Source organism: Grammomys surdaster, unplaced genomic scaffold (assembly GCF_004785775.1).
Source record: "Grammomys surdaster isolate TR1022 unplaced genomic scaffold, NIH_TR_1.0 261856, whole genome shotgun sequence".
Classification (NCBI taxonomy): domain Eukaryota; kingdom Metazoa; phylum Chordata; class Mammalia; order Rodentia; family Muridae; genus Grammomys; species Grammomys surdaster.
The window spans coordinates 24289-38566 of NW_021625042.1; the positions used below are offsets into that span (position 1 = coordinate 24289).

A 14278-nucleotide genomic window follows, 5' to 3' on the forward strand; every position below is an offset into this window, starting at 1 on the left:
GGAGGGAGGGAGGGAGGGAGGGAGGGAGGGAGGGAGAGAAAGAGAGAGAGAGAGAGAGAGAGAGAGAGAGAGAGAGAGAGAGAGAGAGAGAACACACTAAATACTCTCATTTTTTCTTGCCTGTTAACAACCATGAATGAAAACTGTTTGTAGTACTGGAATAAAAATAAAAAAATTAGGCCTCAAACCAAGGTATTCTTTACCAAATGTTTAAGATAAGAAGATTTCAAATACTTTACTACTGTAAGGCTGACTTCGCTAGTCTTCCATCCTTGCATTAAGAGTAGCAACTTTGGTTATTACAAAATGAAGAACCACAGCACCAAACACTTCTAAAAGTCCTGAAGGAAATGTGTCCATTAACATGCAAAAAGAACTTATTTAAAACTTAGTTCTTCCTCTTTTCAGCAGCTTCTGACAGTCCTTGAGAGTCTTTCAGTGCTGATGTGTTTGCAATGGTTTAGATCCTGAATGTCCCCCAGGCCCCTATGTTAGCGGCTTAGTGCCCAGGGTGGAGCTTCGGAGCAGTGACACTTTGAGAGCCTAGTGACCTGTCACTGGATCACTGGGGAAGTAGCCTTGAAGGCATTTTTGTATCCCAGTTCAAACCTCTTTCTTTTGCCAGGAGGAAAGCAGTTTTTCTCCACCACAGGCTCCATGCATGAAGAGGATTTTGGGTCTCCCAGGAGGCACAAAAGTCAAGCCAATCAAGGAAGACAAGAGTCAATCTCAGATATTTTGTTACAGAGACAGCCAACAAGATTACCTCTCAAATGAAAGCACATAAAACCACAGATGAGCAACAGCCAGATAAATAATTTATAGTCGTAGCCATTAAAACAAGTGTTACTATAAGCCACCAATTTTTCTTCTTTTAAATTAATATATAATTACATGTTAACTGCAAAACACATACTCCTATGTTATGCTATGCATATTAACTTGCTGCAATTCTAATTTATTTTCTAATCTAATTTCTTAAAAATATGAAATATTTCCATAATAAAGAATTCCAAACTACTAAAAACACATTTAAAATAGAAAAGGCCTATAATTCTGAATGCTTTCTTTTTTCTTTAAAACTAGGTGCCAAGAAGCTGAGGCCAAAAGTAGAGCAACTCATTGTGAATGTCCTGGCTTCCAAGAGCCTGTTTGCAGGTCACTAAACTGGAACTTGGAAGATATTCTTCCATTGAAACAATGTGGCAAATGGGCCTTCTTTCCCAGGCCTTCCTACCCAGCGTCATGAACGTTAATTAGATACTTTAAAACAAACAGAAAGGCGCTTAGCAAAAGATCTGATACATAAAGTCCTATTCCTATCTAATGCTCACAGTATTCTTCCATAGTCCTGCGTAAATTTGAAAAACTTACTGCTCCCTAAGTCCCCCAAAACAGCAGGGTTAAATTACGCTGCATTTCCCACGGCCATAAATCACCCTACCCCATCTAAAAAAAATTTACTATTGCTATTACGTTATGAAATAAGTATTGGTATTTTTAAGGCTTTGGGGGCTGGAACTGAAACATTTCCTTATCATAATGTGTGGACCTAGGTTTAATCCTCAGCACCATGCTTAAAGAAAAGGGAGTTCTGACTAGGGCTAGGTATGGTGGAGATGCTCTAAGGATCTCTGAAATGACAGTGGGTACCCGGTCTGTGTATGCAGATGCATGCACCTACTCCCAGAGAGCACCAGTCTAGACATGGAGAACGACAGCAGACACACTGTGGGGGAAACAAGCTGCAAGAGTGACATGTGACAACCAGAATCTATAGACCTTTAACTAAAGGATTGGGTTAGAATAGGAAGGTGACCAGGTCAAGAAGGCAAGAGAGACTCAGACAGAAGGGACGGAGGTGGAGAAGAACAGAACAGCCAAGTCTTTGAAGAACTGAGTCAGGAATACAGCTCTACCCTGATGTCAATGGGGAAAGCTTGAAACAAGCAGGTGACTGGTGTGTTCAGCACAGGGCCTGGAAAATGAGCACTCAAGGTTAGCACTGTGCCCTGAAGAAGCTGAAACTAATAATCTAGTCACCTGACCCAGTAGCATTTATAAGGTAGTGGCAGGTTACCAGGTCTGTGAAATCCAAGCCGTACAGGACTCCATCATCCTTCCTCCCACATCCCCTGTGGACCAAATCCTAGTGAGGATGGAAAGAGCTTCGCTACCTTATTACAGTGGTCCCCTGTTTCATGTACTACATCCTACCACATGCCCCCAACAACCCTCACTGGAAGAGGAGGAGTCAAGCATTGACAGCAAGAGAACAGAGATGCCCTAGGATGGGTCCAAAAAACAGAAGCATGAAGGGAGAACTCTAAACACAATTGCCTGCTGGACCCAGGCCTGTAATCCCAGCTACTCAGGAGGCTGAAGCAGAGAGATCACTGGCCCAAGGCCAGCCTAGACAATTGAGTAAGGCCCTCCCTCAATGGAAAAGTAAGAGGAATGCTGGGGGTGTGGTTTAGTGTTAGAGCATGTGCCTAACACTATCAGGCCCTCTAGTATCAGTCACGAGTACAATCAATCAATAAAACGAACCACCCAGTTAAAGCACAGACGTGCACATCAATCATGCTTGCTTGGAGGTGCAAGCAGGGATGTGCAGGCTACTCATATACCCTTGACAAAGACTGGCTCTCCTCTGCTAGGGAAGATCTTTCTTTTTACCAACTACACAGCTTTGGAAGGGACACAGTTGAAGCGGTGAGAGAGGAAGGGACACCTGCCGAGCCATCTGGGGTGACAGATGTCACAGTCTGATCACCCTCACAGCGAAACACATTGACACTTTAGTGGAATTATGTGTAAGCAACATATCAAAACAAACAGACAAACAAAAACCTGACCTCCCTTCTAGCCATAAAGTCACGCGTCCTCAGGGAAGTCACTCCAGCTGCCTACCTCAGGGCCTGGCTTACGTGCAGCTGCCCACTCAGAAGTTCTCATCCTGCTCCTGCCTAATGACCATGTGTGTATAGTCCTAAAGCAAGAGAAAACCAATCCAGACAACATACTAGCATCTACAGATGGTGTACATTTGCGTATACTCTAAGCTGTGAATCACCTAAACATTTCCAAGGACTACCTTACTGCTAGTGAAGGCAGAATGGAAATCTGCAGTCATTTTTTTCTTATTATTGCATCTTCTCTCTAGCTAGACCCTGACTCAAAGACAGGGTTATTTCCTAGAATGACCCAACAAAACACGGTTGGTTGGTTGGTTGGTTGGTTGGTTGGTTGGTTGGTTGGTTGGTTTGTATGTATGTATGTATGTATGTATGTATGTATTATGCATTATGTATTATGTATTATGTATTATGTATTTGACTGAAGATCCTTAGCAGGGCTGGGGGTCTAACTTTGTGGTTGAGCAGTTGACTGGCAAATATATGGCCCTGGGTTGGATCCTCAGCAACACTAATGGAGAGCCTGGTCCAGTGGTTCTCAATCTTCCTAACACTGCAACCTTTTTTTTTTTTTTTTTTTTTTTTTTGGTTTTTTCGAGACAGGGTTTCGAGACAGCCCTGGCTGTCCTGGAACTCACTCTGTAGACCAGGCTGGCCTCGAACTCAGAAATCCGCCTGCCTCTGCCTCCCAAGTGCTGGGATTAAAGGTGTGTGCCACCACTGCCCGGCCACTGCAACCCTTTAATACAGTTCCTCATGTTACCCATAACCATAAAATTATTTTTGCTGCTACCTCATAACTGTAATTTTGCTACTGTTATGAATCATAATATAAATATTTATGTTTTCCAGTGGTCTTAGAACCTTGTGAGAGGGCTGTTTAACCCCCTAAGGGGTCATGAGATACAGGATGGGAACTGCTGGGATAGTTAGAGAGTATATGTCACTCACAATCAGATTCAGATCTGCTTAACCTTAGGCTAAGACAGAGGAAGGCTGTCTTGTGAATGAACTACTCATTCATTCCCATGTAGCTGCTTCAGAGTTTAGGTTAATACACTATTATATTTTTCTCTCTTAAGAGAATATAAATGTTATATTATGATTCATAACAGTAGCAAAATTACAGTTATGAGGTAGCAGCAAAAATAATTTTCTTTTTTTTGTTTTTTTTGTTTTTTTTCGAGACAGGGTTTCTCTGTGTAGCCCTGGCTGTCCTGGAACTCACTCTGTAGACCAGGCTGGCCTTGAACTCAGAAATCCACCTGCCTCTGCCTCCCAAGTGCTGGGATTAAAGGCGTGCGCCACCACCGCCCGGCCCAAAAATAATTTTCAATACAATAATTTTCAATAATTTTCTTAGTACAAATGTACTGGCTGGTCCCATTTTCTACTGTTTATGCAACATTGATTTTTTTCATATTTTTAATAAATTCATACTGAGTTTAACATGAAATCTTAGGTTGGTACAGGTTGAGTGTTCCTAATCCAAATTTCTAAACCTAAATTGCCTAAAATGCCCCAAATCTAAAACACAATGCAAGAAAAATTTTCACATCTGATGTCATTGGATAAACTGTGGTCAAGACCCAGGCATACTAGATATAATGTATTAAGTTATCTTCAGGATACAGGAAGAAGGCAAGCAGGAAAAGCAAATGCATTCCTTATTCAGATGTGGACCTCCTGCCAAGATTCATCATGTGCATATGAACACCCTATCAGTCCAAATCCAAACTAATCCAAAACGTGTCAGAGCCCTGGTCTCAAGCATTCTGAGTAAGGGATACGCAGCCTACACAGCCACGAGGAATGCTTAAAGAAATGACGTTCCAATGACCCTCATCATGTGAAGGACTATGCAGCAAGAAGCCATTTCCTGTCCTCAAAGAGACGTCCAATCCTCTTTTCCCATGAGGTCACTGCTCTCAGATTCTAAAGGCTCCTCGTATACGCTGAGCAAGGCTTTGGAGAGGCTCCTGACATGGTCCTTGTGAGTATGGCTTTTACATCAAGACAGTGGGGTAAAAGATATCACAGCCTGATTACCCTCATATCTAAACATACTGGAGGATCCTCTAGAGGAATAGTAAAGTAACAAATCAAAACACAAAACCTGGCTTCTTGTCTGGTCGAAGTCCCAACATACATGTCTTCAGGGAAGTCACTCCAGATGTCTACCAATTGGTCTCCTAATGGCCTGGCTCCATTTGGCCCTGTTATCATCAACTATGATGGTCTAAGTAATATTTCTCAAAACTATTATATAAACAACTTTCTATAACTTAAATGGGAAGTTTCCTCACACAGTCCTTCTAAAATACTATCAAGTATTACTAGAACCACAAAGCAAGTGAGCTGACAAACACTTAATATTCTTTAAAAATGGTTTAGAATAAAACCTCATAGTAAACATAGGTTCTTGAGAAACCTGACCTTTTTGTTGGTGATTGGAATGGACAGGAAATAGTTGGGCTGATAATCCTTTTTGGCCTTCTTCCTCTTCTTCACGTGATCATTCCCGTCACCTCTATTTTCTTTGTTTCTCTTTGGGTTTCCTTGAGGTGCATCAGGGACTAGAGGAGAACAGAGAGAGAGAGAGAAAGCGTCTCGCACATTTAAACAATGATAACCCAGCTTAAAATGGAAGAAGATGTGTAGTATCTGTAATAAACAGCAATACTGTGTAACTGCCATTTTCAAAGATAAAGCAAGAGTCAGCAAGCACTTCCATAAAGCATGTAATCATAAACAGTTCAGGCTTCACAGACCACAGGCTCCATGTTTCAGCTATCTAATTCTGACAGAACAACAAAAGGATACAGCTGAATCCCAATACTACTTTATTTAAAACGTAGGTCAGATAGATTTATGCCTTAAGGCACCACTAACACCTCTACCATGTGTCAAAGGGTTTTGTTTTCATTTTGTTTTCCATTGTTTTTGCTTTGTTTTGCTTTGTTTGGTTTGGTTTGGTTTTGTGGAAGGGTCGACTATATAAACCAATCCCCTTTTCTTAGCCCCTCAAATTCAGAATTATAGATATTAGCCACTACATCTGAAATCATAATCTTTCTACCACTAGGGAAGTAAATCATTGGCTGGCTCCTTTGTGTTTATTTCATCCATTCTCTATGTCCTAACTTCCTCCTGCTAACCCCACTTCCTCCTGGCACAATGTCCCACCACCTGCAGCATCACTGGTGACCTAATACATGGGCCACTGTGGACATTCATGATCTAAAGGGTAGCAAGTGGAATCATGTAAGACAGGCTGTCATGTCAATTTATAATCTTTCCATTGGCTAATGGTAAGATCATTTGAGCATCAAACTGAATAATAAACTTAGTAGTGTAAATTACATCAAATGCAATCAAATCAATCAGTTCATAATGATTCCAAAAGGAAAAATTAAAATGGCAACTCAGTTACCTCTGGAAAAATCAGAGAATTATTGTAAACAGTACTCTCTTGTATGCACATGGGACAACTTTCCAACCCTGTAGTGTGTTTGCCGTTCTGTCCCCTTACTCCAGCATCCTGTTGACACTGGCAACCATGACACTGGGCCACTGTCCGCCACGCTGCCTCCCGTTTGCAGAGAGTCTGTCTTCCGGTGTTTACACCGTTTATCAGAACAGAGTATCTCTCTGCTGTCTCACCCCAGCTTCATTTTCCTTCCAGCTCTGGGATCACATCTGTGTCCTGAAAGACAATTTGCTGATATTTCTTTTACTTGCTTACACATGAAAAGATAAAAACCAAAGATTAATATAACCATCTAGCTTATGGATAAAAATATTAAAGGTTGGTGACTTGAGGTCCCAAAATGCAGAAATCTTTGGCCATGTGCCCTGGATCATTCATCATATTATTTATAGTAATTTTACCAGTTAGCAAAACGTCATCCGTGGAAGTACAGCTTGTAAACCCATAAAACTAATTTATTATACTTGTTAATGTTCATAATGACTTCAGTAGCCATTTACTATGCGCTGATAAACTCGATGTCATTGACAAAGGCGGGTACTCTCTCAACTGTAGGTTTTTGTTTCTGTTTTGTTTTTTTTTTTTTTTAACAAAAGCACCACAAGTCATCTTAAGTAAATCTAATTTTTTTCCTCAATTCTATTTATTCCTCCAAAATTACAAAGGGGTAAATTAGAAAAGAAATTAATTAAGTGTTCCATCTGTTATTGTGGTTTGTTTTCACACTTGCTCTTAATTAAAATGCTGAGAATGAATTAGAGTTTGTTTTGGTATCTCCTCTCTCGTTATTTAAGCAGAAAAAAAAAAAATTCTTTCAAGTAGGCTGGGAGTATGTATGCACAGCTGTAATTCCAGCACTTGGGAAGGCTGAGGCAGGAGGGCTACTCTGAGCTCAAGGCCAACTTAGGCTAAACATGGAGTCACTATCTTAAAAAAGTAAATAAATTTAAGATACTAAAATGTCACAGCCCTCTTAGTCTGCCACATTCCTTGTGATGTACACAACATAAACAAAAATAGCCCAATAAAACAATTCTCAGAACTTATCCATGTATTATGCAAGACACATTTCTGTATGTGGTACTCACCTTTCCAATTAACTATATAAAGGACACAGATATAAAGGACTATATAATGTATCTCTTTTTAACTGACAAAGAATAATCACTGATATCTGTATGTACTAAAATACAATGTTTTCTATACAAGAATTTTAGATGAATTTTGCTTGATTTTTTTTTAAAATGTATAAATATAACTTAACTAGTTAATAGGTAATGAAATGATAATTTCTTCTACCTCGAAAATCTCTAATAATTATATTAGAACTCTGTGTGAGGAAGCCCACCCAGCATGATGGTGCAAGTTTACATTGCCAGTGCTTATAGGGGCAAGAGGAGAAGTTCAAGGGCAGTCCTAGCGGAATAATAGTTACGAGACCACTCTGAGCCCCGTGAGACCTTGTCTTAAAACATACATACATATAAACACAACAAATTTTGAGAACATAAAATAAAAATTAGTAATTTCTATAGAAGTGAGTTTCACATTTAGGAAACTCATGTAACTAAAAACCAACTCTCAAATGTTTTCTTTATCTTGATTTAAGTGTAGTTTGAGGGCTGTCAAGATGGCTCAGGAGGTAAGGGTGCTTGCCACCAAGCCTGATGATGTGGGTTCAATTCCCAGGACCTAAATAGTGGAGAGAAAGAACTAATTCCCTCAAGCTGTCCTCTGACCTCCATACATGTGTTCTGGCATGCACACACTCACACATATACATATCTACAAACATACATATACATTCACACAAATAAATAATGTAATTTTTAAAATGTTGCTTGGTTGTTAGGAATTGACAATCTCACATAACAACAATCAGTGAAACTAAAGCTCTGCCCGTCTTCTGTGGGAAGCAGACTGGGCTAATCCCATCAGCAAAATGACTCTCCCATGCTAACACCCACTCCACTGTCAGAGACAAACAGCAAAACCACAAAACATTTTCTGGGAAGCTTCCTGTATTTCTAATCAATTAAGCCATAGTGCACTTCTCTTATAGAGAGAAGAAACACACCCGAGTCCTGGTATGTCCTCTCTCAAGTTATGTTTGTCTGCTGGAACACGCCTAACCAACAGACACAGTTGTGATCTGGGCTGCTTTATCTCCTCACCATGTCCAGGTTCTGTTTCATGTATACATTGATGGTTTATTTATCTATCTATCTCTGTGTTCTGGTGAATGACCCTAAATGTATCTAACATTGTTATATTTGACTATACTATTTGAGAACATTTAATATTCCTATATATTTCTAGCGAAATATCCTCTTACCTAAAGTACCCCTAAAAATGCAAAACCCCATTTCTGCCAGGCAGATCCAGTATAGATGAGTCTGTACAATAAGAGACTGTAGCTGTCTTTGGCTACTTTGTGGGTTCTTCTTTCTTCTACCCTTCTTCACTCCTTCTCTTCTACCCCTTCAAGCCTCTAACACTACATAGGAGAGAATAAAGGATGGGGGGAGGGGCATCAGCATTGAGTTTCTTGGGGCAAGTTTAATCTTTGCTGTCAGGATATCTAATTTCTTCTTGTTTCTTCTTGCATGTGACTACTTAACGAATAGCCAACAATAACCAATAGCAACCATCCAACAACCACAACCCACCCTATCCCTTGGGGCCCTAGCATTTATGTACCCTCTAAAAAGTCCCTACAATTCCAACTATCACATAATTGCACAAACTATCTGCCATTGGCAGAATCACACCCTTGCTAGAGCATGAGGCAAATTATGGTCAGCCATTGTGGACAATCTGAAGCAGCCCCACATTCTACACCTGGGATTAAAATGAAAACATATTCTTACAATATTTCTGTTTTTTAAAGAAACCAAAATGCCAAAACTGTCACTACAAGAGACATCATCTAAAATGTCAGGAAGAGTGTTTTCTCTGTCAAGACTTTCAAGATGTCCTCCTCAAACAGTTTGCTGCAGGATCTAGGAGAGACTGTCTCAAAAACAAACAAGACAGAAAGGGATTAAAGGAGACACTCAAGGTCATCGTTCATTCTCCTCATGTACACATGCACCAACACATACAACTGTACACACACACACACACACACACATAAAGAGAGGTTTTATAAAATAACAATTATACATTGCTATATTTTAACCCCTGTCTTATACACATTTGACCTTTGACCTGTAGAGTATCATAATGAGGAAAGTAGCTGGGTGGTGGTGGCGCACACCTTTAGTCCCAGCACTTGGGAGGCAGAGGCAGGCGGATTTCTGAGTTTGAGGCCAGCCTGGTCTACAGAGTGAGTTCCAGGACAGCCAGGGCTACACAGAGAAACCTTGTCTCGAAAAACAAAACAAAAAAAAACAAAAAAAAATAATAATAATAATAATAATGAGGAAAGTAAGAAGAAATTAAAATCTGCATTCTTTTTACAGTTAAAGTCCCACTTACACACTTTCAATGACCAAAGTCACACAAGAAGAAGATTCAGTAATCGAAACTGAAACCATGGTTCTGTTTCTCCCCTTATTCCACAGGGTCCATGCATTAAACTGGAGCTTAGAATCTGAAAGCTATCTTCCCACAGAAGAAAGCTCCCATTCTGTGGTTTGAAATGTAGGCTAACACTTAAATGGTCTTTGAACCTCCTAAGACTTATAATATCAAAGAGTGGTGTAATACTCCATAGTCACGAACAGATTTCTGTAGACTGGCCTACACCCCATTTTACATGGACAGACAGTGTTGCTCTGGTAACGAGACAGTGAGAGAGGCGAGGTTGGGGATGGAGATACTGCTTACATAAAGGGCCATCCTTCCTGAGGCCCATCCTGAGCAGAAGCAGACATCCTTTTGAAAGCATGAAGAGAACAGAGGCCACAAATGCACCTCAGTCCTTCTTCTTGGTATACAGTGGTCAAGGACCTTCTCCATCAACAGTCAGACTACTGAGGATACAGAACACTGTTTGCTTTCTGGGATTCCGGAAGTAGCTCATTACTCACACCTACTGTAAGCTGTTCAGATATACTAAATATGAGTAAGACATGGACAGATCAGAAATGCCGACAGCTGGACAGTGGACAGGTTTCATCTCCTGCTCCTGAGTAACAGAAATGTGTCACCTTGCTAGAGGACAGAGTTCCTGTCATTATGGTAGTTCTGTTTTCACAATGACATGAAATTTCTAGTCTGATGTTTCAATCAAGTATTGGTTTCATAAAGTTTGTAGACGGAGCTCTAAGGGACTGACTGAACTGAACTGATTCTGCGTCTCTGGTTCATCAACAGATAGATGAACCTGATCAATGCACAGCTAAGGGCCTATATACACCCAAACGCCACTAACCGTTTATTACATGAAGGTGTAGGCCCTGAAATCACAGGTGGTTCTAGAGAATTAAAGTGGATTGTTGTAAACCACAAAATGATCTGCCAGGTCCGTGACTTTCAGAAGTAACCACAGAATTATCCGGTCCAAAATTTTGTGAGCCATGCCTTAATATTATCTGTGGCAGTTCGGACAACAAAGTACCAGATAACTAACTGTTAGCACTCAAAAGCATGACACTTGTGTAAAATGAAATAACTTAAAGATGAAATGTATATAACTAAATGTAGTGTCTGGGCATCTAAACATTTGTGTTTGAATACAGAACTTACCTCCACCGTCATCTTGGATGTCTACAGCAGCAAACGGCATGTCTGCCAGAGAACCTACAGGGCTGGTTTCCAGTTCCCCTGCCTCTTCCTCTTCTCTTGATATATGTTTACAGTTATTGGCATCTATTTCTCCTGTAACAGACCAGAAACAGAAGCAAGTATTACTGAATTTATATTTGTTAAACTCCAATTCAAAAACCAAACCAACTCAGCTAAATGAATTCAATACATAGTAATCTGCATAAGGAGAGGTTATTACTTGCTCCTTTAACAGAGTCTTGGGTGCTTTTTGTTTTGGTGTGGCTTAGGTTTTGTTGCTGTTGTTCTTTGGTTGGTTAGTTGATTGGCTGGTCTTTTTTTTTCAAGACAGGGTTTCTCTGTGTAATAGTCCTGGCTATCCTGGACTCTTTGTAGACCAGGCTAGCCTTGACTTCATAGAATTCCACCTGCCTCTGACTCCTGAGTGCTAAGTGTACATGGGTCACCAAGCCTGGCTTTTTTTGTTTGTTTTGTTTTTTTGATAGTCTTGTTTTTACGCTAAACAGTAAGCTTCTAATGCTTTAATTCTTTCCCAAAGTATAGTGTTCAACTCAGATATAGATAACAAATACATCAATATTCTTCCATCTTTCATTGATAAAGTTTAATTTTAAAAGCTATATTTTTTCACCTCTAGACAACAAACTAACAAAGGTTATTTGTTGACTTGTTTATTGAATCTTCTCATGTCTATTTTCAGTTATATGGGGCATTTTAATACATTTTGTTTAATTTTGTTTTCTTAGGAAATATCAATTATACATAACAGGTTTCGTTGTAATATTTTCATATATATTTTGATCACACATGCACACACACATATACACAGAAAAACACACACATACACACTCGTGCTCATGTCCACACACATAGGTACTTTACCACTCATCCCTTTTTCCTCCTGCTCTGTGTTTCTAATTGGCATGAGCCCTCACCCTTTTTTCCTCCATAAACTCTTCCACTCCATCATTACACTTAATATTGGAAATCTAGTTAAAAATACTTGACTCTAGAGACCAGCAAGATGGCTTCCTGGGTAAAGGCTCTTGCCATGAAAGTCTGGCAACCTGAGTTGGGCCTGCCAGAACCCATCCACAGGTGGAGAGAACCAACTCTAATTGCTCTCTGACCTCCATACCCAGATCATGCATGCATGCCTTCCCACATACACATGAAGAATTTAAATATATGGCTTTACTATGCATTTTTTGAAATTCAAGTATGAGTAGCAAATCATCCTCATGGTATTTTGTAACTGCCCTCCCATGTCAGGTACTAAATGACCACACTTGGCCTTTGCTTTCTTATTATGGGAAGAACACCCACAATACTATAGGTGGAAGGCTAAGGAAAAGACCAGAACCAACAGCTAGTGTATCTGTTGGTGGTCCCCATCATTCACCATGCCTCCATTAGCAGACAGAAATGCGATTTTACTGAACAAAATCCTGGAATACTTACATAATTTTCAGCCAGTATATTATTGAAGACTAATTCACCTTGCAGACTAATTTTTAAAAAATGTATTTCCTTCTGTTGTAATTCTTTATTTTCAAATGCAATAACTGCAAGACACATTCATTAGAATATGTAAGGTGGCTGGAGAGATAACTCAGGAGTTAAGAGCACTGGCTGCTCATCCATAGAACCTGGGTTCAGTTCCCAGAGCCTACATGGCTAACAGCATGTCTGTTAACTTCAGTTCCAGAGGATTCAACACCTTCTTCTGACCTCCGAGGGCACAACAAACATTGGGTACACAAACATAATCTACAGGCAAAACAGCCATACACACAGAACAAAAGTAAATCTGGAGAGAGAGGGGGAAGAAGAGGGGAGGAGGAAGAAGAAGAAGAAGAGAAGGAGGAGTTGGGTGGTGGCCTACAAGGCTAGAGAGAAGGTTCAGTGGGTAACAGCATTTGTTACACCTTCCAGAGGCCCAGGCTCATTTCCCAGGGTCAAGTCCCAGGACCCACGTATTACCCACTACCTGAAGATTTAATACTCTCTTCTAGACTCTTTAGGCACCCACATGCTGCACCATACATACATTAAGGCATGTACACATATACACATACAGAAACATACAGGCACATGTGCACACAAAATAGCAATAAATCTTTTTTAAACTATGACTTATAGGGTACTGGGGAAGACACTTAGAAATACAGTGCCTCATAGGAACTAGGCCCTGGTTTCAATCCCTAGCACCATACACACACACACACACAATAAATAAATAAATAAATAAATAAATAAATAAATAAACAAATAAATAAAACAACTATGGCCTGCAAACTGGGACTGTTCAGGCCTGTAATCCTAGCAATAGGGAGACTGAGGCAGGATGATCTCGACTTCGAGTTTTTCTATAGCATGAATTCAATGCTAACCACTGGTCTTAGTTTTAAAAATACATCCTCTAACTCTTCTACCTTTTCCTCCTCCCTGTTTAGCTTCATGTATAATACAAGCATATCAGAAACACAAATGCAGTTTGGACTTAAAAGTTTAAAAAGATCAACATGTATCTCGAACCTTTACAATTCCTGGTAAAAGACCATCACCAACCAGCAACTTACACTCAGAAAAGCTTTTAACCAAACAGCACTTGTCAGCCAGGCGTGGGACATATACATGCCTTTAATCCTAGCACTCAGGAGAATGCTAAGTTCAAAGCCAGCCTGGCTATGGACTGAGATCTTGACTCCAAATAAGAATATCAACAGTAAAGCAGTTTTTAAAGTACTTACACAATTAAGCATTCCTATAGACTACCCATAACATAAGAAGATTGCATAAAATCAGAATTGGAGAACTAAATAAAGCCAACTATGGCTCCCCTAACTTTTTCTCAATCTAGCATTTAGTGATAGGAGATAGTCCCAATAAGATACTATCATGTCAATACTATTTCCCAAGTCTCCGTGCCACGTGGACAGTTCCTGATGTACAACAGCTTCAAGTAAAACTTTTCAATCTCATGGTGGTACAAAAGCTGGCTATCATTCTTACTACTGTTTAGAGGAGAGCTCTCAGACCCAAGGAGGCAGGGTGTGGGGTGGGGTCAGGATCTCAGAGCCAAGGAGGCAGGGTGTGTGGTGGGACTTGGGATCCCAGAGCCAAGGAGGCAGGGTGT

General features: G+C 40.2%; 1 protein-coding gene across 1 annotated transcript in view; it reads right to left on the reverse strand.

Moving 5' to 3' along the window:
• The window catches only part of LOC114616079 (A-kinase anchor protein 7 isoforms delta and gamma-like), a gene marked incomplete at its 3' end in the record, with an annotated part of 19653 nt that extends 8426 nt beyond the window's left edge, over positions 1-11227 (reverse strand). The window contains exons 1-2 of the mRNA XM_028761615.1: positions 11101-11227; positions 5355-5494 (exon numbers count right to left, since the gene is read on the reverse strand). Of these exons, the coding sequence (XP_028617448.1) occupies positions 5355-5494; positions 11101-11140 (180 nt within the window). The remainder of the gene's footprint in view (positions 1-5354; positions 5495-11100) is intronic.
• Between the last annotated feature and the right edge of the window lie 3051 nt (positions 11228-14278).